A 20,509-nucleotide genomic window follows, 5' to 3' on the forward strand; every position below is an offset into this window, starting at 1 on the left:
TTTCTCTCCTCCCCACACATTCAGCACCCTCCCTTCCTTTTCCATTATCCCCCCTCCTCCTCCCTCCTCCTCCTCCTCCTCCTCTCTCAGTCTGCCTCAGCTGTCCTTGGTGCTGCTGTTTCAGATGGAGGCTGCAGTATTCTGCTGAGTAGCGGTGAGCCAGCATTCGCTCGCTCTGCCTCCAGCCGTCAGCCGGCCGAGCAGGGACTGAGAGTCCTGGCAGAGGAAACTACAGCGCCCACAACCCTCCACACCCTGCTTAGACTGTCTCTGGGCCTGTAGCAAAGCCCTGTGGAACCCTGGGAGACGCAGTCCTCGCTAACCGGCTGGTGGTGGAGGCAGAGAGAGAGTGAGAGAGAGGGTGACGTGCCATGACAATCGTCAGAGAGAGAGAGAGAGAGAGAGAAAGGTGAGTTTATCGGTCTGTTTGTTTGTGTTTTGGTTTTCTTTACCTGTCTGATACTGCAGCTCCGCTCCCTCCCCTCCCTCTCTCTGACTGTTTGTCATCATTTCTATCCCTCTTCTATCTTCCTTTCTCTCTCTCTTCTCTGTCTGTATATCTCTATCATCACTTTTTCATCCACCATCTTTTCATCTTCGTCTTTTTTTCTGTCAAACATCGTCCTCCCCTCTCCGTCTCTCTCAATCTGATGGTGCATGTTTCTGCTGGAGCTTCCTTCATCTGGGAATTATCTGTGTGCTTTGTTGTCAATGTGTTTGTCTCATTAGATGTGAGTGTTAGTATGTGAGTGTTAGTGTGTGTGTGTGTGTGTGTGTGTGTGTGTGTGTGTGTGTGTGTGTGTGTGTCTGTGTGTGTGTGTGTGTGTGTGTGTCTGTGTGTGTGTGTCTGTGTGTAGAGAGACAGAGTGTGTGTCCATCTCCACCCAGTCTGAGAAGATGCTGACAGATCAATCTAATGTTCACAAATGTTTTCTGGTTTAAAAGCTGTAAATGTTCAGCACTGAAGACTCGACACAAAATAACACAATATAGAAAAACATACGCAACATGACACAACGGGATATGACATGACACAAAATTACAAAACATTATATTACATTAGCACAAGAATTAACTGACGTACAGCAAAATAAGACGACACAAAACAAGGAACACATCATGGGAGGACACCACACCAGAAAAAACACACATAATACAAAACAACATAACATAATATCGCATAATAAGACACTACATGTAAAGACATAACTTGACATAAAAAGACACAACATGAAATAAACACAAGGTTAAAATGACATGAAATTAAATGCGATACATGGCATAAGAAGTAAAAGACGAAAACACAATAATATACGACGTGAAACACAACCTTCAGAGACAAGACACAACATAAAAAGAAAAGATAAAATACAACACCAAAATGACAGGGAACGACTTGTCATGAAATAACCCAAAATGAAAGACATGGTACGAGGTAAAAAGACACGAGATGACAAGACGGGATCAACATGAGAGGTGTGACATAAAAAGAAGGACACAACATTAAAAGATACGACAACATGAATCGACAAAGAGACATGAATAACCTGACTTGAAAGGAGAAAAAAAGACATATAGAAAAACACACAACATGAAAAGACACCTTTAAAAAAGATACAACACAACAAAACAATATATGATGACAATCTATAAAATGTAACAACAACATAAAAAGAAACAACATGAAAAGACAAAACAAAAGAAAAGATCAATCAAAACATCATTGACAGGTATGAGAACCACGGTTCATAACAGGATACAGAAAAAAACCAATGATACCACACATAATAATGACAAGATGTGACACAAAACATGGAATGAAAATGAAAAAACAATTACGTTATATTTTTATGTGTTTTGCAATCAAAATATTACGTTTTCAACAAGTCATTACTCTGGTTCCCTGAGGGTCAGACTCAGACCTGTAAAAGTCATTCCCATTCCACGAAGTTCCACGGCGCGGCTCATGGAGTGTTTGGGCTCAGCTGTAAGCCAGAAAGCTAATGCTATGCTAGCAAGATTCAGAGTCAATAACAATGTGTATGGATGACACAGTAAATATTATCTGACAGTATGTTTAACAACAAGACTAGCTAGCTCACCGGCCATGTCACTGACCCAAATCAACATTAAGATTTTCACCAAAAAACTGGTCGGCCAAGTTTCCTGTCGGCCATGTTTATTAATCGGCCATGTTTATTAATCGGCCGTGTTTATTAATAGGCCATGTTTCCTGTCGGCCATGTTTATTAATCGGCCATGTTTATTAATCGGCCGTGTTTATTAATAGGCCATGTTTCCTGTCGGCCATGTTTATTAATCGGCCATGTTTCCTGTCGGCCGTGTTTATTAATCGGCCGTGTTTCCTGTCGGCCATGTTTATTAATCGGCCATGTTTCCTGTCGGCCATGTTTATTAATCGGCCATGTTTCCTGTCGGCCGTGTTTATTAATCGGCCGTGTTTCCTGTCGGCCATGTTTATTAATCGGCCATGTTTCCTGTCGGCCATGTTTATTAATCGGCCGTGTTTATTAATAGGCCATGTTTCCTGTCGGTCGTGTTTATTAATCGGCCATGTTTCCTGTCGGCCGTGTTTATTAATCGGCCATGTTTCCTGTCGGCCGTGTTTATTAATCGGCCATGTTTCCTGTCGGCCGTGTTTATTAATCGGCCATGTTTCCTGTCGGCAGTGTTTATTAATAGGCCATGTTTCCTGTCGGCCATGTTTATTAATCGGCCATGTTTCCTGTCGGCCATGTTTATTAATCGGCCATGTTTCCTGTCGGCCGTGTTTATTAATCGGCCGTGTTTCCTGTCGGCCATGTTTATTAATCGGCCGTGTTTCCTGTCGGCCATGTTTATTAATCGGCCGTGTTTCCTGTCGGCCATGTTTATTAATCGGCCGTGTTTATTAATAGGCCATGTTTCCTGTCGGCCATGTTTATTAATCGGCCATGTTTCCTGTCGGCCGTGTTTATTAATCGGCCGTGTTTCCTGTCGGCCATGTTTATTAATCGGCCGTGTTTCCTGTCGGCCATGTTTATTAATCGGCCATGTTTCCTGTCGGCCGTGTTTATTAATCGGCCGTGTTTCCTGTCGGCCATGTTTATTAATCGGCCGTGTTTCCTGTCGGCCATGTTTATTAATCGGCCATGTTTCCTGTCGGCCGTGTTTATTAATCGGCCGTGTTTCCTGTCGGTCGTGTTTATTAATCGGCCATGTTTCCTGTCGGCCATGTTTATTAATCGGCCATGTTTCCTGTCGGCCGTGTTTATTAATCGGCCATGTTTCCTGTCGGCCGTGTTTATTAATCGGCCATGTTTCCTGTCGGCAGTGTTTATTAATAGGTCATGTTTCCTGTCGGCCATGTTTATTAATCGGCCATGTTTCCTGTCGGCCATGTTTATTAATCGGCCGTGTTTCCTGTCGGCCATGTTTATTAATCGGCCATGTTTCCTGTCGGCCATGTTTCCTGTCGGCCATGTTTATTAATCGGCCATGTTTCCTGTCGGCCATGTTTATTAATCGGCCATGTTTCCTGTCGGCCGTGTTTATTAATCGGCCGTGTTTCCTGTCGGCCATGTTTATTAATCGGCCATGTTTCCTGTCGGCCGTGTTTATTAATCGGCCGTGTTTCCTGTCGGCCATGTTTATTAATCGGCCGTGTTTCCTGTCGGCCATGTTTATTAATCGGCCATAAAAGAAATATTGAGGTGGCTCATTGTTTGAACTAGAGGTTAGTTTGTAAACAAGTTGAATATCCAGTTCTCAGGAATTAATTGTGGCCAATCAGAAACAAGTATTCAGCCAGACCATAGTATAATGCATCAGAATACTCCACAACATAGACACAAGACACAAACATGATATGACAAGACATTTAAACAAAATGTAAGAATAACATGATACCAAAAATGAAAGAACCTGAAGTCATCTCAAAATATCTCAAGGACTGAGGCTCGCTAAGTGACTGGCCAAGAAGTGACAGGACAAGACGATGTAACAGGACAAGACGAGAAATGAAATGTCAAAATATGAATCAACAGCTGACTCCAAACAAAACAACAAGAATGAAAATGTAAAATCATCATAATGACTAAAACTATGTGGTTTTGTTTTTGCACTTTGTGGAGTATTTAAGTAACGACACGGGCAGATGTATTGAAGCACGTGTCCATGCTCTTATTCCACCTTCTTGTTGATGATCTTATTCTCTTTAAGGTTTCTGCTCTGTTGTTTCTTTTTGCCTCAGTACTGAGTGTCCACGGTGTCCATCTGTTTACTGCTCACACCGTGGCTGCGGGGTGAGGCAGCAGATGGCCTTTCTGCTGGGATACCTGCCCACTTCTCCCCCTCCACCTCTCTCTCTCTCCTATTATCTGTCTGCCTCACTCCACCTCCCTCTCAGCTACATGTTATTCCCTTATTTGCTCACATCATCTCTCTGCCGTTGCTGTCTTTGAAAGGACAGGGACATTTATCAGATGGACGTGTTCTAACACAACTTCTGAACAGACTTACAGGAATATTAGGATAAAGCCTTTAGATCAGAGCTTTCACAGACTGACACTGTGACCCCTCTACACCTTATCCTTAGAGGAGCCAATTCCAGCTGACTTTGGGCAAGGCTTAGAAATGTCAAAGGAACATTCGAGTGCTACATAAAAACATTTTTTTTTGTTTTGACCCAACATGAAAAGACCAGACACAAGGTTAAAGATGCATAACACGACAGGTTAAATAAAAACACAACCAAAAATGTGGCGACATGAAAAGACACAACTTTAGATAGATTAAATTAGATCCTGACTCAGTTGTCAATCTGAGACGATGAGTACGTTAACCATTGACTGACAAACTACAATCATTAACTTCCCGTTGTTTCTGCAACACCTGCATACACACGTCCCTTGTACTTGTCACTTCACTTCACTTCACAGAAAACCTCCTCCATAGATTTTATTGGCCTCATAAACTTACTCAAAGCACCATTCTCAGGAAACTTTACATTTTCAGCGTTTGGTGTCAACAAAACTCATCACTAAAGCAGTTAAAGCACTTTTTTTTTTTACCTGTACAAGACGTGAAGCAGCTCAGTAACAGTTATCCTGGTTCCTGCAGCAACGGAAAATCTTTCTCAAAATCCCACAGCTCCTTCCTCCATCTTCCCTCTCCTCCCCTCGGCCTCTCAGAGCAGTTGACCTCTAAAAACGCCTCATTAAGAATTCAGCAGAAAACACACACTGACTTATGGACAGAGAGAGTCCTGAGGCAAGAAGTCAGCAGAGAGATGACAAGACTCAGCTGATCCTAATGACCCGATTCACAACGGAGGACAAAAATATAGTTATTTTTTATGGGCTCAGTCATTTCCTGCAACAGCTGCTCACTGTATGTTTATCGAAGAAACACTTTTCACGGTTCAGATGAATTCATTTTTAGTTAAGTTCCATTTTGGGGAGGGAGGTGGTGTTTCCTCGAAAGAGTCAAAATGAAGCATTCATCTTTTTCCAAACATCAGCCTTTTCATTTTACTTACATCATAATTTCTATCAATCAAGCCACCTCCACCTTTTTATCAATAATGTTGAAAACTTTGAATTTAGTGCTAATAAATTGATTTGAAAAAATTATTCTAACAGGATCCAACAAGGTTCATTGGGGTTTTTATATTTTTAAATGAACTAGGCAGACAGTTCCCTTCTACAAGTGGAGGCTTTGTGCTAAGCTAAGAAAGGCTGAATATGATCTGAACCTTAAGAGAAACGTAGAAATGCAAACTCCTTTAATACATCATGTTAAATAAAAAGAACAGAGGCCCGAGGATGCTTCCCTGAGGGACACCTCAAGGTACTCGGGACGAAACAGGAGAAGAATTTAATAAATGTTGAACTTTTTTCTTTTAATAACAGTTCATATTTGGTACGTTTTTCATATTTTGTCTCTTTTCGTTGTTTTCTGTCTCTGAACAGTAACTGCTGAGTCATGTCTGCCGGCCTGGAAGATACAGACAATGTGTTTGGTGAGTCTCACATACACACGTGATGTAACTTAGTACATTTAATCTATTCCACACAAATTTGAGGTTGTTGTACTTTGCTTGAGTCTTTCCACTGCTACACCACAAAAGCTAATTTTAAAGCTAAAATAAAATGGACAGGAAATAGAGTGCACTGTAAACAGGAAGCAATTTCAGCCCCAAAATCTGAATCTTTAATCAAATCTGACTTTGAAAATAATCTTTTTACCCTTTTCCTCTCTCTTTCTTTTCCTATTCTCCTGTCTCCTTCCAGTGTCTAATATCATCTAATGTCTCTACTTCCTCCCCCTCTAATACAATTACTTCCTTCCTCTGGGTCCTCCCCCACCTTCGCCACCTCTTGCTCTCTTCCATCAGTCATTTAACGTCTCCTCTCTCATCTCTCTGTTCACCATCCCTCCATCCTCTCGTTTATCAAATCTGTTTTCTCTCTCTGTGTCACCTGCTGCCAACGTTTCACCACCAAAACCTTCATATCCCTTTCTCTCTACCTCTCTGCCTCCCTTCCCCTGTCTCTCCATCCTTTGTCCTCTGGGAAATAAACTGCTGTCAGCTCATTGTGGGGGAGGAGGCACAGAGGAAGTCGTCATATGCTACACATTACAATCATGTCCAAACAGAAAACATGAAACGTATGATAACAGAAGTAACACAAATACCTTTGATATCTGTTTTTATAAAATAAAACACTGTCCTCTCACTGTCCAGCCATCAGATCAAACAATATCCAACTGTATTTATGACACCTCAGTCAGAACAAAGAGCTCACCCAGCAGCTGTGATTTCACCTCTGGGGCTGCAAAAGACTGCCGTACCTAACAGGGAGGGGGAATACCTGCAGACACGTCCCAGGGCATAAAAAGCGCCTTACCCTCTGTGCAAAAAAAAAAAGAATTATTTTGAAAAATAAATTGCATTTTTGTAACAGTAGATATTCTCCTAAAAAGACACTAGAACAGGAAATCAGGATGTAAAACGTCATTTTAATGTTTGAAGAACTACTGCATTAAAATAAACACGTTAACATGACTATTTTTATTTACCTGTGCTATCATATTATAGAAAGCTTGCAGTTTCTTTCTGATTGATGTAAATTAACACATGACTAAAGATTGGAATTGAAGTTCAGTTATTTAACAGGACAAACAATCACAATTTGTATTTAATCGCACAAAACAATCTGGTAAGAAAATAAAGTAAATATTCAGTTAGTGCCATAAAATAATAAAGTGATGATTCAGCAAAAGCAAACACGTTTTCACTCAAATTACGTGATGTAAAAAATATATTTATATACATTTATACGATTTTTTCATTGTGAGGACGTTTGTGCCACTTTATGAGGACATGTTTCTGCCTTTTAGGAAACATTGTTATGATTTATTTTCCTCGACATGCTGCGTTGTGAAAACACCTTTTGTAGACACTTGTTACTTGTCAGGACAGTTGTGGCTTGTGAGGACCTTTGTGACATGCTGGGACATCAGTGCCTGCTTTGTAACATGTATGCTCTGTGAGGACTGTCCTGTATTCCTGTGTTGTGGGGACATTTCTGCTGAGAACATTTCTGTATCACATAACATGTCTGCCTTGCGAGGACGTGACTGCATTTTGAGAATATATTTGCCTAATGAGGAAATGAATGAACTCTTTGGCCAACCTTTACGTCTAAGAGGGCCGTCCTACAGCAGGGTCGAGGTTTAAAGGTTTCAGTTGTGATGGTTTAGGTAAAGAGCCGGGGAATAAAGTATGCTAACGCTGGATCTCACAATATAGAAAGAAAAGTGTGTGTGCGTATTGGTCAGCTTGTTGAATATTTGATGGAGCTCTGAGTGGGACGATGAAAAGGATGAAGACAAACTCATTATGTTCAAAACTTCTGGCGTCATCACAAATACAACGAGAGGTCTGCTGTGACTCATGCATTCAGGTGTTCACACAGGAGTCGCTGATTCATAGAGAGAGGAACAGAGAACAGTCATAACTGAGTCATGTGTTCAGATCTATATCTGTATACCTGTATCAGACCTGAACGAGGCGATTCCAGAGACGGAGCTGCTGGATAACAGCATCCAGAAGGGCCGAGCCCAGCTGTCCGTCAAAGCCCGGAGACACCGGCCCTCCAGGTCCCGATACCGTGACAGTGTAAGCTCGACGGAGGGGGACGACAGCCTGGAGAGAAAGGTATGATTCAGTCTGGTGGACGTTATAATAACATACGTGTAACATGTGTTTAGAGAACAGTTTAAGGGCGGGGCATAAGAAAACAAAATGTGTTTATATTTTGCATTCTGAGAGTGTAAATGTCGAGAATGAAAATCATGTGTGTGTGTGTGTGTGTGTGTGTGTGTGTGTGTGTTTGTCTATGGGTGTGTGTTATCAGGAAAGCCCATTACACTCTGCCCGTTCACCTCTCCAGCTAGCCATACGAGGCAGCTCACCCTCTCCTGATTCGCTCCTGTCTGTCCGAAGCCCCGCCTTCTCCTTTGAAACATCACTGGTGAGACCAATCAGAGCACAGGACAAGTTTCCATGTTTGAATATTAACGAAGACACACACGGGTAAAAAGGTACGCTTTGATCCCTCAGGTGCGTCGATCTCCAGAGGATGAAGGAGCATCATTGGCTGCTCCCCCACGGGGGCGGTACCGCCAGCTGACCAATGCCACGTCTCAGGAGGCTCTGGTGACCCCCAGTAGCTCGCCCTCCAGGTCCTGCCCCTCCCCTGACTGCTCTCGTGTCTACATGAGGAGAAGCAGGAGGCCTGACAGTGAAGGTACACACACCTGCAAACACACCAGGAAATACACACACACCGGAAACACCTGTGAACCTGGAAACACACGTCGATGATGGATCTTTGCTCCGAACAAACTTAAACCGTATTGATCATTGATTCATATTAATGCGGACACTAACGACTGTTTGTGTGCGTCAGTGTTGGTTTCGGACTCGAGTCGGGACACGAGTCCAGCTGACTCCGGCAGTCCGACCGTCGTCTTCGACAAGAAAACTAAGAGACGCTTCTTAGACCTGGGGTGAGACACACAGCTCATGTTGGTTAAATTCTTTCATGTTTGGACCGAATGATCTGAACTAGCACGTTAGCATTAGCACTCTTTAAACAAGAACCAACATTTCTAAAGTGACATCAGAGACTCATTCATCACCTTGCAGAGTTTCTTGTCAATAATCAATCAGCAAGCGTAAGAATGTAAAATAAGAATAATAGATAAGAATTATAAATAAGAATAATAAAACAGCACTTAGCACAGATTTATGTGAAGATGTGACATGCTGTCTCTCCCTCTCTCTTTCTCTCTCTCTCTCTCCCTCTCTCCCTCCCTCCCTCCCTCTCTCCCTCTCTCTCTCTCTCTCTCTCTCAGGGTGACTCTCAGGCGTTCATATATCAGGGTGAGGAAAGATAAATCAAACCGGCTCTCTGTCGGCAGCAGGTGAGTTCTTTAACATTCAGCACATCAAACAGAACCAGTGATGGAGAAGTGAAATCGTCCCGCTCAGGTGTGCTGGATGTTCTTTGTGTCCTCAGAGAGCCGTCTGAGAGTCCGTCTCGCTCTTCAGGATCCTTCGTCCCGTTTTCCTGGTTCACCGAAGGACGGGGGTCCCTCTCCTCCTCCGGGACTCCCCCCTGCTCCCCTAAAATCACCCCGCTGAGCTCCCCGAGACCCCGCAAGTCTCACTCTCAGGTACAGAACGAACTCAACTCTTCCTCCATATCTACCTTTTCTCACACTCAGAAAACACTGTTTTCACCACTAACTGGTTATTATTGTAAATGTATGCTGTCTTAAACTGGTGTTAAACAGCTGAAGCTTTCCTGCACATACTTTACACGAAGTGTTAAATGTTAATGCTTCTTTATTGTTTTTGTAATGTTTAAAAAAGATATGATCCTGTTTGTACAAGTAATCATTATATTGGCACAGTCACACCAGATTTGATCTTGTTTGCACAAAAAATTATCACCATATACATATATGTATATATATGTGTGTGTGTGTGTGTGTATATTGCAAGAATGTATCCAATTCTAGCAATTTATTATCTTGTTCAGTTAAGCTTTATTTTCACGCAGTTTTTAAAATATTATTTAATTTAATTTGAACATTTTTGTGTTCCTGTAAGTTTTATCTTGTTCCCACAAAAGATCTCGTTCACAAAAGTATCTCGTCTGCACTAGTTAGTCTCTTTTTTAATAACGGTTATAATCTTGTTTGCACATTTTTAACTTTAGATTATAATTTTGTTCCTGCATGATCGTGTCTTATCCTACCATGATATTATCTTGTTCTAACACGTTCTTATCTTGTTCCAACATATATTATTTTGGCTTTAGTTCAATATTGTTCCCACATTATATTATCTTGTTTTCATCACTCAACATCTCATTCACACAAGTTAAATTGTACCTGAAGGTTTTAACTGGTTCATGAGTTTCTGTCCTGACCCCAAAAGGAAACGATGTTATTCACACAAGCTGCTCTTTTGTTCGTAACACTTATTATCTTGTTTGCACAGATTTTTCACGTTGTTTCTGGAAGTTTTTTTATCTTGAATTTCAAGCCACTTTTCTCCAATGAATTATGTTGTTTACATAAATTACTATTTTGTTTACAAAGATTACTATCAGTTTTTTACAATGTATTAATTTGGTCAAAAAACAAGGCACAGGGACGAATGTTCAGGACAGTATGTTGTGTAAAACACTGTTTCACTCTGATTGGGAAATACTGACACAAACAGACACCTGCCAACCAATCACAGAGCAGGAGTTTCTAATGACGTGGCAAAATAGTGAGTTATAGTTGTGCTCATTTTTAACATGAACCCACACAGAGTGTATCAGTTTGTATCGAGTGTGTTTGTGTGCATTGATTTTCTGATTTACTAAACTTTACCCACACGACTGCCTGCATGCTTTTAGCTTTACCACACACACACACACACACACACACACACAGAGAGAGAGAGAGAGAAAGTCACATGATCCTCAGGCTGTGGTTTGTTTTGTGGTCGGGGATAAAATTTCTGCTGTTGTAGCTTGTAAGAACAATGTGTGTGTGTGTGTGTGTGTGTGTGTGTGTGTTCCATCGTTTATCTTTTCTGTTGGTTTTATTGCTTCAGTTAATGACTCTCTCTCTCTCTCTCTCTCTCTCTCTCTGTTTCACCATTAACGCTCAGAGGAAGAAGCTCCATTAGACATCCATCAGAGAGCTGCCTAATGGCTTTAATAGGCTTCACTGTGTGTTTGTGTGTGTCCTTGTGTACCTATCCAACTGTGGACCTCAGCGTTGTTACACACTCATCAAAGGGGGACCAGTAAGCCAACAGGGGACATTTTGGAGGTCCCTTGTTGGTTATGCTTTAAATCCTGCTAAATCATATTTAAAGGCACTCTGGTGAATTTTAATAACTTTAGCCGTTAAATTTGTTAAAATGTTTTTTTTATAAAGAAAAAATACTGGCAAAAAAATATTTTTGTTTTAAGTATTTGCCAACAGTGCTATGACAGTAGACAAAAATAAAGACTCATAGCATCCTTATCTTTTTACTTTGTCATGACATAAATCTGATCAGATCTGTTCTTCTGTTGCTTGTCGGCGCTCTCTGGTGGACAAACTTTGTAATAAAGACATGGTTTGTAAATTACCCAGAATCTGTCCGATCTATCATCCCTCAGTCAAAGTGACATTTTTAAATTTCAAAAAGTGCAAAAGACACAACATTTGTTTTCTGGGGGAGTTTTGGCACAAACAGGAAGACGAAGAAAAGAATAACTAAATGTAGTTTATGGGATTATTAACAGTGTTTTCTCTCTCTCGCTTTGTCCTTCAGGAGTCAGCTCTCAGCGAGGAATTTTCTCCTCCTCACACATCCTCCTCCACCTCTCCTCCTGTCGACTCCTCTTCCAGATCCTCCCATCCGTACCACACCCTCTCACAGTCGTCTGATGAGGTAACACATTCATACAAAGTAATTGTTAATGTCTATGGGACAAGAAAAAGTCATCCTCCTCTTCCCCCTCTTCCTCCTCTTCCTCCTCCTCGTCCTCAGCCCTTGGATGAGCCGTCCTGTCCGGTGTCTCTGTGGACGACTCAGCAGGTCTGTCAGTGGCTGAGAGGACTCAACATGGAGCAGTACGTCCCAGAATTCAGTGCGAAAGACATCGATGGCCGGGAGCTGCTGCAGCTGGACGGCAACAAGCTGAAGGTGAGGAAGAGCAGGGTCTGAGCATGCTCAGTCCATCACAGACTTATTTTTCATTTAGTTAAAACACATCCGGGTGCATGGTCTCTGTTTGATGCTGTTAGAGTCTCACTGAATGTGTATATTTGAAAGAAAAAAGTTAGGAATGACATTTTTATTCTCTCGATTTAAAACAAAAATAACGTAAAATTCTGTCCATTGATTTTCTTTTGGAGTAAAAAAACAGATTTAGTAAAACCATCAGAGTGAGACCTCTGTCCTCGTCCTCTGCAGGGTCTGGGCGTGCTCAGTTCATCTGATCGCAGCGCTCTGAAGCGTCGCATCAAAGAAATCCAAAATGCAGCCGAGAAAGAGAGAAAGGCTCTGGACAAGATGGAAAAACAGAAAGACAAACAGCGAAGGAAAGACCAGGAACAGCGCAGGAACTGACCTGCCACCAGGGGGAGACAGAGGACAGCCAGAGGGAGAAAGTAAGGAGGGGTGGTGCAACCAGGGGAAGGCACCTGGAAAACCTAGGAGACAGATGGCTCGATAGTGATAAAATGCTGTAACTGAATGTTTCTGGATATGGTGGCCCTGAAGGACAAATTCAGGACACTTTGTTTTTTATTTTGAAACCAGGAGCACTTATCTCTTTGAGTTTTCACATTTTTCTGTGTCTTTATTTGCTGCTTTGGAGATTAAAATATTCATTAAACATAAAAATGAGACTAAATTTAGAATTAAAAACACATTTCAACAAAAAATATATAAAATAAAAAAGAGGAATTCCAGAACAGAACAACAAAAAGTCAGATGGACTAATGAACAAATTAAAAGTTCCTCTTAATGTTTCTGCTTTTGTTCATGTACGTATTTTGTCCTTTGGGGCCACCGTAACAATTAAAATACATTTCTCCTGTGGTGCTCTCGCTATCCCAAACTCCATTGCAGCTAAGTGATGCGTTTAAGTTGTGTTCAGGTGCTCTTTGTCATTCATTAACGGTGTGATGCGTTAAGTTTCACAGGGTTAATCACATGATGCAAAGTAAGGAAGCAAAGAAACGTCATAATTTTACACATAACACGAGGGTCAACACGGAGGGACGCTCTGTGGTTGTTAGCTAACTTTAGCTTGGTCACAAATGAGGGCAAATTGTTAGCTAGCTAACATATCAAAATATTGTCTCAAGTGGATAAAAATTACACAGCTGGTGTGGCTGCTGAATATGTTTGCTGGCTTACTGTTTGTAAATCAACGTTACAGAGCAACCAATAGCCCGGTCTATTCAGTGTAGCTTACTTACAGCTAGCTGGCTAATCTTACATTGTCAATAATTAAATGCTACCTGAGTGTATTTCCTAATCGGCTAGCCTCCCAAAAGACTTGACTGGCTAGCGTGATCCTAATCAGACACCACAATGTAAAGTAGTAAAACTCAAACATGAACTACGAATAATTAATCAAATTAAAATAATAAACATTTGATAGAGTCGATTGGATGTCTGTCTTATCAAGTTACATCCTGTCAGTCAAGTAATAAATAAATTTCACCAGTTGAAATGTGAAAAAACACATTTACAGACAGACAGATGCTTAAACATTCAGCTGACATATTTGGTGTTTAATTTTCACAGTTAAGCTTTCACATGCTAATAAGAAGTATTTTTGTGGCCTTTCTTTGCTTCCATAAGACGCACCTGAACACATCGTTTGTTCTGTGATGTGAAAGGCAGGTTTCACTTGAAGCTCCGCCCACAGTCAAGAACGCACCCTTATGGCCACGCCCCTCTCTGCGCTGTGATGAACTTTGTGTATTTTTCAAATAAAGGAAAGAGGAGCGAAGGTGTCGTTACTGTGTTTTTCTTGCAGGACGACGGTTGAAATGTTTTGAAGGAGCCTGACAGAGAAAATGAAGATGAACATTTTTACTTAAAAGAATCTCAAACATTCAAACAGAAAAGATGATTTATTGTTAGAGAAGACGAGAAGGAGAAAGTCAGACTTTAAAAACTAAGCCAATCTGATGTGTACATAAAAATCTGCATTTCAATAAATAAAATCTGTCTGAAACTTTTTGTTGCTGCTTTATTTTCCTTCAACACCAACAAACATCCGACCATCGCTGTAAGATAAAGTGTTTTACATCATGCACTTATCGCTGACTTCACACTTCAGACTACATTTATCAAACAGGAGCCACAATAAGGAGCCTTGTGAGTGACCAAACAACTTCCCTGCAAAAACTTCAAAATAAAAGCGCTCTGCACAAACGTGGGGAGTCTCTCCACAGAAATACAAGAGCGGGCTTTTACTTTGAAAAGCATACGGGAAGTGTTGACATCCTTTTTTTCATGCAGGTGACATATTCTACAGGTAGAGACGTTAATATTAAGGTCAATAAGATCCCCGTTTCACTTTCAGTGTTTGTGTACGGCCCGCAGACTAAGACTAACTTTACTGCTCACACATGGCTGCAACGACAACGAGACTTCCTGCAGATTTTCAAATTAAAGTTACCTGATTGTTGATCAACTCTCACACTGAACATCAGGACGTAACACCGGAAAACATGGACGACTAAATAGAGCTGAAATATATTGACTTTACAAAGACTAAATCATGACAACGACAGCTTATGGAGTTCAAGTCTACGGAAGCCCTAAGCGGTCATGCATCTGTACATTTTATTTACTCTCTTAACATCAGAGCTGCAAAAGCACAAACAAACAGAAACAGGCTGAACTGACCTCATCAGTGTGGGCGATGGCAGCGTGGCATGTCGTGCTCTGTAACATCGCAGAGAGCAGCCGGTTGTTCTGTTTCCACATCGACAGAAAATTATCCCGTCATCACGAGAAAACCAGCTTTGATATCTCGAGAAAACGAGATAAATAAGTCGAGATCTGGAGAAAACAACCGGGAATGACTCGTTATCAATACAGAGTAAATAACATGTATGGATGCATGTCCTCTTAGGGCTTCCGTACAATTCAACAAAAGAGGATCAAAACAAAAACAAAAGTTTTGTAAATAGAAAACATAACGACACGTTTGTTAGAGCTCAAATATTCACAGTTAGAAATCTGAGCAGCTCTCAGTCAGAAGAGGAGCTTCAGCCAAATGGAACGCACCCCGAGAAACACAGACGGACGACAGCAAACAAACAGCAACAACAAGTAAAATGACTGAACAAAACTTTATTGTCAAAAGACAAAATACAAGAACAAGACGTGATTGGCTGTTAGCATCTCGTTATCAAAAATAAATATGCAAAAGGAACAAAAACTCTCTAAAGACAGACGTTCATCAATAAATACAAATAAATAAATCAGTTTCTGTCCACACACAGATCCATTCTCACACCTGAACACAGAACTTCATGCTCAAACTGTGACATCATCACCGCTCTGACATCATCACTGCTGTTACTCAACTTAAGAAACTTTCACTTCCTGCAATGGCTCAGAGACTCTCTCCGAGGAAGTGAAGCAAAAACACTCACCAATAAATATTCAAGCATAAATAATCAATAAATATCAAATATCATAAATAAATATAAAAACAGTTTTCATTCTGACACAAAGAGCAGAAAACGACAGTCAGCTGACCTCTGTGACTAACAAACAAATAATGCATTTCCTGTGGCTCTTTCACAGTAAAAGCCTTTAAAGTGGTGTAAAGACATTAATTGATTACCAGACTTGTTACCTGTTGATTCTCAGACATCTGATAAGTGAATTAAAATGTAATTAATGTAAAACATTTTTGTTGTGCAGCAAATGATGGATGTGATTTCTGTTTGAGTGCTGCAGAACTGAGATCAGGAGGAGGAGCAAAAGTTAATTTGACTTCTTTCACGGCTTCTCTCTTTAAATCTTCACATTAGATTTCTTGTGCACCGGCGAGCAGCTTCTGACGCTGCCGACAGAAACAGTCAGAGGAACAGAAGGAAGCAGCAGCAGCTTTCAGGAGCTGAGCAGGTTCAGACCTGCAGGTCTCAGATCTGTCACACTCGTCTCTGCAGTCCTGGAAGCTCTTTAAGCTTGTTCACATTCCTGCTCATTGTTTACTGAGACAGACGAGGCGGAGCTCTGATCCCTGAGCTGATACACGAGCTGGACACACAAAGCATGCTGGGATAGTTCTGCATCACTGCAGCACGTCGGCCATCCACAGGAGAGGAGTCACGTCCCAAAACACTCCAAATAAATAAATTAATCTGAACAGCAGCAGCAGAGATTGTCTCTGTGGAAAGATGTTTCACTCAGTGAAAATATAAATATTAAAACCTCAGTTGATGTATGGCAGCTCATCAGGGGAAAAACAGCTGATTTGTTTGTGTACATTTCACCCACTGATGGATGATGAATAAAAATCTCCCATGAGGCACTGCAGGTAGTCACAACTGATCCTTGATGAGGTCATGACCTTAAGACTTTGTGATAGTTTGAATAACCTTGACTCCATCCATGACATCCTTAAATGCAGCATGCTGATGTCCCTGGTGGGCGGGGCTTAGCGTGAACCTGCAGCTTGCGGCCTATAGGAGGCGACGGCTCTCAGGCTGCGGATCAGGTCGTGACAGAAGTAGCGTAGTTGAGTCAGTGTCAGGTGCGCCGCCACCTGGACGTCGTAGTCACCACGGGAGGCCAGGTCCGGACTGGGGTCCTTATCCTCCTCTGCGCTGCTACTGAGCTGAGCCACCTCCTTCATCTAAAACACACACACACACACACTCAGTCAGCAGCCAATCACAGTGAAGCACCACAGAACAGGAAGTGATGTCACATCAGCTGTGTGCGCTACCTTTTTGATGTGTGTCTGCAGGTCTCTGAGGTCGGCTTGCAGGTCGCTCAGTCCACTCAGTCTGACAGACAAAACTCCCAGCAGCCCCTGGTACAGTTGGCTGCCTGCTAACATGCGGCTCACACAGATGTCCTGCAGGGGGCGACACAAAGCTGATTAGTGACGGGAAACAACCACAAACTGAGACACCCCAAAACACCCGCAGAGTGCAGACTGACCAGTGTGAAGCGCTCAGACAGCGGTTTGAGGACAGGTGCGGCAGGTATACCCAGTGATGTCACCATCATCTGCAGGTTTGCTGTCTGAGTGGAAGGGTCAAGGGTCAAACCCTGAGAAGAACAGAAAGACATTTAAAACATAAGAAGAAGAAGAACAGCCAATCAAAATGCAGCTGGACCATCTCTCAGGTACCTCAGTGTTAACGACGGTCGAGTGCACGGCCGGGATGTCTTCCAGGACTTTTTCCACCAGCGTTTTTGCTCGCTCGGCCGCTTCTCTGAACGCCGGCAGCGAGTTGGATGGCAAGCTGACGGGAGCTGATTGGACCAAAACTGCAAACAGGAAGTGATGCAGCACGGCGACGACTGAGAGGAGAAACAACATCCTGTTTTTAATCAAACATAAAACTTTCTCTTGTAACAAAAACCTTTGAACAAGCCTTCAGCGTTTCCCCAGTCAGCACGCTGATGCTGATGCTGATGCTGATGCTGGTGTAATGTTCATCATTCACCATCATAGTTGTGCCTGTTAGCATTAGCTTATTAGCAGTGAACTCGGAGTACAGCTGCAGCTGATGGGGATGCCGTTAGTTCTGCTTTAACAGTTTGCTGAAATTCTTCTTAAAAGAAAATAAACATTAAATAATTTTTCATCATTTAATTAATAATTTGTTTTTTCGTGATTACTTCATGAAACTAAGAAAACAGTTTATAAGCTCTATTTTTCATGGATGACAAAATTAGCAAGATCTATTATACATTAAAAAATGTTGGCATCAGAGTCCCATTAATATGTTGCTTTGACACATTTCCTACAGAAGGTGTGAACACATGGTTTGACACATGGTAGAACTAATCAGGTGTCTCGTACTGACAGGCATCGACAGGTATAAATCTAAACATTCGACATCAACAAGTCGACCTGATGAATGAAGAGAGGATCACCGCAGTGATTACAGCGCGTCCGGAGGGGAACGTGAACGTCTGAACCACATCCTAACTCCATCCATAGCTGCAGCTTCATTAACTGATTAACACATAGTTTCAATGAAGCAGAGACTGAAGTCCTGCTGTTCCAGCTGAGACTGTATCACTGAGCAGCCTCTGGCATAAACAAGCCCCCATACTCCAGTTGTGGTGTCACTATTAACCCCCCATACCTGAGTGCAGTTTAAGGTGAGCGCGAGGAGGCTTGCAGCTCTGAGCTCACAGTGAACACACTTTCAACTACTCTACAGAACTATGTTTCCTCCGCCACCAGACTCCATGCATATCTTTGAGGGTTTAAGCAGCTCCTTCCTTCACCAGTTCCTGGGATAATAAAAGTGTGATCTTACCTATCAAGGTGTTCATGTCTGTTAGGGCGGTTGTCGGGGTCTCGGTCTCGGGGTCTGTCCGCCGGTGAACTCGGTAAGTTCTGCTTCAGCTTCCATTTGCAGCGCTTTGGACCTTTTATCTGCGGTCCTTCCCGTGGGGTTTTCCATGAGAGAGCGCCGTCACACTTCGTGGGGACATCCCGTTAAACCCGAAGCTTGCGAAACTTTACGTCATAACTAACCGTGAAATCGGCGCGGTGCGCACAGAAGTCTGCGCGAATCAGACTTACGGAAAGCTGCTGGGGTCTCCTCTGACCCGACACACGTGACTGCATTCCTGCACGATTATTATTTATTTATTGATTTATTATTTAACGATGGTTAAAGTGTCCGTTTATTAAACAACTTTTAGCTTACTAATTATTATTATTAGTAGTAGTAATGTGTTAATTGAAGCTCGGTGCAAGAAGCTGCATGACAGGCGTGTTGACTGAAGGTGTGGGTTTCTTGGAATGTGTGTTTTTCGGGGTGTGTGTGGTTGTATTATTCAGCAACATTTCCAGTGTGTCACCATGTTTCGTATTTTAGGAAATCCGGGACAGAAAGTCAGAATGTGAGTCAGCAGGAAACGCGCTGCACATTTTTTACTTCCTTGAGGAAATTAAAAATGAGCAGTGAAGGAAAAATACTCGGAACGTGCACCGCAGTACAAGTACAAATACAAGTAACCGTGCTGCATTCACACACAGAACTTTGGTTACTCACAAAGTATACAAACACATGAAGCAGTAAACATTTAGTGTTAGTATATGTTTACCTGTTTATATGTTTATATTTACAGGTGCTTTGATGACCGGCTGTAAAACCACATCAGTAAAGTAGATACATCCTTCTTATATCCATCCATCCATCCATCCGTCCGTATGTCTGTTCATCTATCTATCCATCCATCCATCCATCCATCCATTTTCCCATCCTTCTATAATATGAGGCATTGATACACATTAAGTATAAAGTAAGCAGAAACGTTGCTCTCCACCTTTCAGGTCAGTAAATGTGCGTTTTGTTGATTCTTCTTTAAACTGAACTTAACTTTGAACAGGAAACTCCACAGTTCTATATTAACAGTGAACACGTGACTCGTGTTTTATGATCATTAACGAGCTGATTTAGTTTCCGGTTTGGACCTCCGTGATTTATTTAAAGCTTGTTATCATTTCTGGTAAATTCACACGGACTGTCTTTGAGCTCGGGACGCATTCAAGTAGAAATACAGACAGAACTAAAACTTTCCAGTGAAGTGTCGTTAATGAGTTTACCGGTGACTGTAAGGAGACGCTAACGTGCACATTTTTCCAGGGTTCCGCGCACAGCCTGAGGCAGAGCCGCGCTCGCTGACTCAGAGGATATCCTTTATAAACATTATGAAATGACTCCGTCATCACAGAGACCGAAGAGGCTGCTGGGAACTTCTAGGAGAGTTTTGATTCATTTGATTTGTCCTGTTAAACTGATCTGACGTCAGCGGCTCGCGGCTGTAACATGATCTGTTCCTGGGATTTTTCTTCTTCCAATGTTCAGCTTTTATTTATGCATTTATTTGGCCTCTTTGACCGAGCACGTTTTGGTCTTTGGATGAAATTTACAGAAACAGAACTTCTGTCAGACCAAATGCTGTGAATGAGTGAGTCCACTTATGTATATATATATATATATATAATAATATTTAAGACCTGTAACTGAGCTCCCCTTCACACTGCAAACAAGATGAAAACTATCAAACGAAAAGCTGAGATTTAAAGTTTAAATGTTTCTAAATATTTTTCCTTTTGTGACACAGCTTCAGCTCAACATTTTTATATTTCTATTTATATACTTATTTTACATTTTAAAAATTAATTCAAAATGTCAAAAACTT

The 20,509-nt window shown here is 41.7% G+C and overlaps 2 protein-coding genes across 2 annotated transcripts; one reads left to right on the forward strand and one right to left on the reverse strand.

The window, feature by feature from the left end:
* The first annotated feature begins 110 nt into the window (after positions 1-110).
* On the forward strand, positions 111-14,324 carry samd14 (sterile alpha motif domain containing 14). The gene is made up of 11 exons (XM_069676365.1): positions 111-409; positions 5,973-6,022; positions 8,067-8,224; positions 8,424-8,540; positions 8,630-8,816; positions 8,979-9,078; positions 9,427-9,495; positions 9,591-9,747; positions 11,897-12,016; positions 12,116-12,271; positions 12,542-14,324. The coding sequence occupies exons 2-11, from the start codon at positions 5,986-5,988 to the stop codon at positions 12,695-12,697; spliced, it is 1,257 nt and encodes a 418-aa protein (XP_069532466.1). The 5' UTR covers positions 111-409; positions 5,973-5,985; the 3' UTR covers positions 12,698-14,324.
* A 1,120-nt stretch (positions 14,325-15,444) lies between these two features.
* csf3b (colony stimulating factor 3 (granulocyte) b) lies at positions 15,445-18,738 on the reverse strand. The gene is made up of 5 exons (XM_069676125.1): positions 18,613-18,738; positions 17,469-17,641; positions 17,276-17,386; positions 17,058-17,189; positions 15,445-16,964 (listed from the first exon to the last, which is right to left on the reverse strand). Exons 1-5 carry the CDS (start codon positions 18,626-18,628, stop codon positions 16,767-16,769), a joined length of 630 nt encoding a protein of 209 aa, XP_069532226.1. The 5' UTR covers positions 18,629-18,738; the 3' UTR covers positions 15,445-16,766.
* Between the last annotated feature and the right edge of the window lie 1,771 nt (positions 18,739-20,509).

Source organism: Semicossyphus pulcher, unplaced genomic scaffold (assembly GCF_022749685.1).
Source record: "Semicossyphus pulcher isolate SPU_LCO1_2020_fin unplaced genomic scaffold, fSemPul1.0.p SCAF_25, whole genome shotgun sequence".
Classification (NCBI taxonomy): domain Eukaryota; kingdom Metazoa; phylum Chordata; class Actinopteri; order Labriformes; family Labridae; genus Semicossyphus; species Semicossyphus pulcher.

Bases quoted from the DNA above. Each gene is read 5' to 3' on its own strand.
- csf3b (XM_069676125.1), bottom strand. The intron at 17,387-17,468 runs GTACCTGAGAGA...TGTTCTTCTCAG, and splicing joins CGACCGTCGTTAACACTGAG to GGTTTGACCCTTGACCCTTC. The intron at 16,965-17,057 runs GTAGCGCACACA...TGTGTGTTTTAG, and splicing joins TGCAGACACACATCAAAAAG to ATGAAGGAGGTGGCTCAGCT.
- samd14 (XM_069676365.1), top strand. From the start codon at position 5,986: ATGTCTGCCGGCCTGGAAGATACAGACAATGTGTTTG. The intron at 9,748-11,896 runs GTACAGAACGAA...TTTGTCCTTCAG, and splicing joins CCCGCAAGTCTCACTCTCAG to GAGTCAGCTCTCAGCGAGGA. The intron at 12,017-12,115 runs GTAACACATTCA...CCTCGTCCTCAG, and splicing joins TCTCACAGTCGTCTGATGAG to CCCTTGGATGAGCCGTCCTG.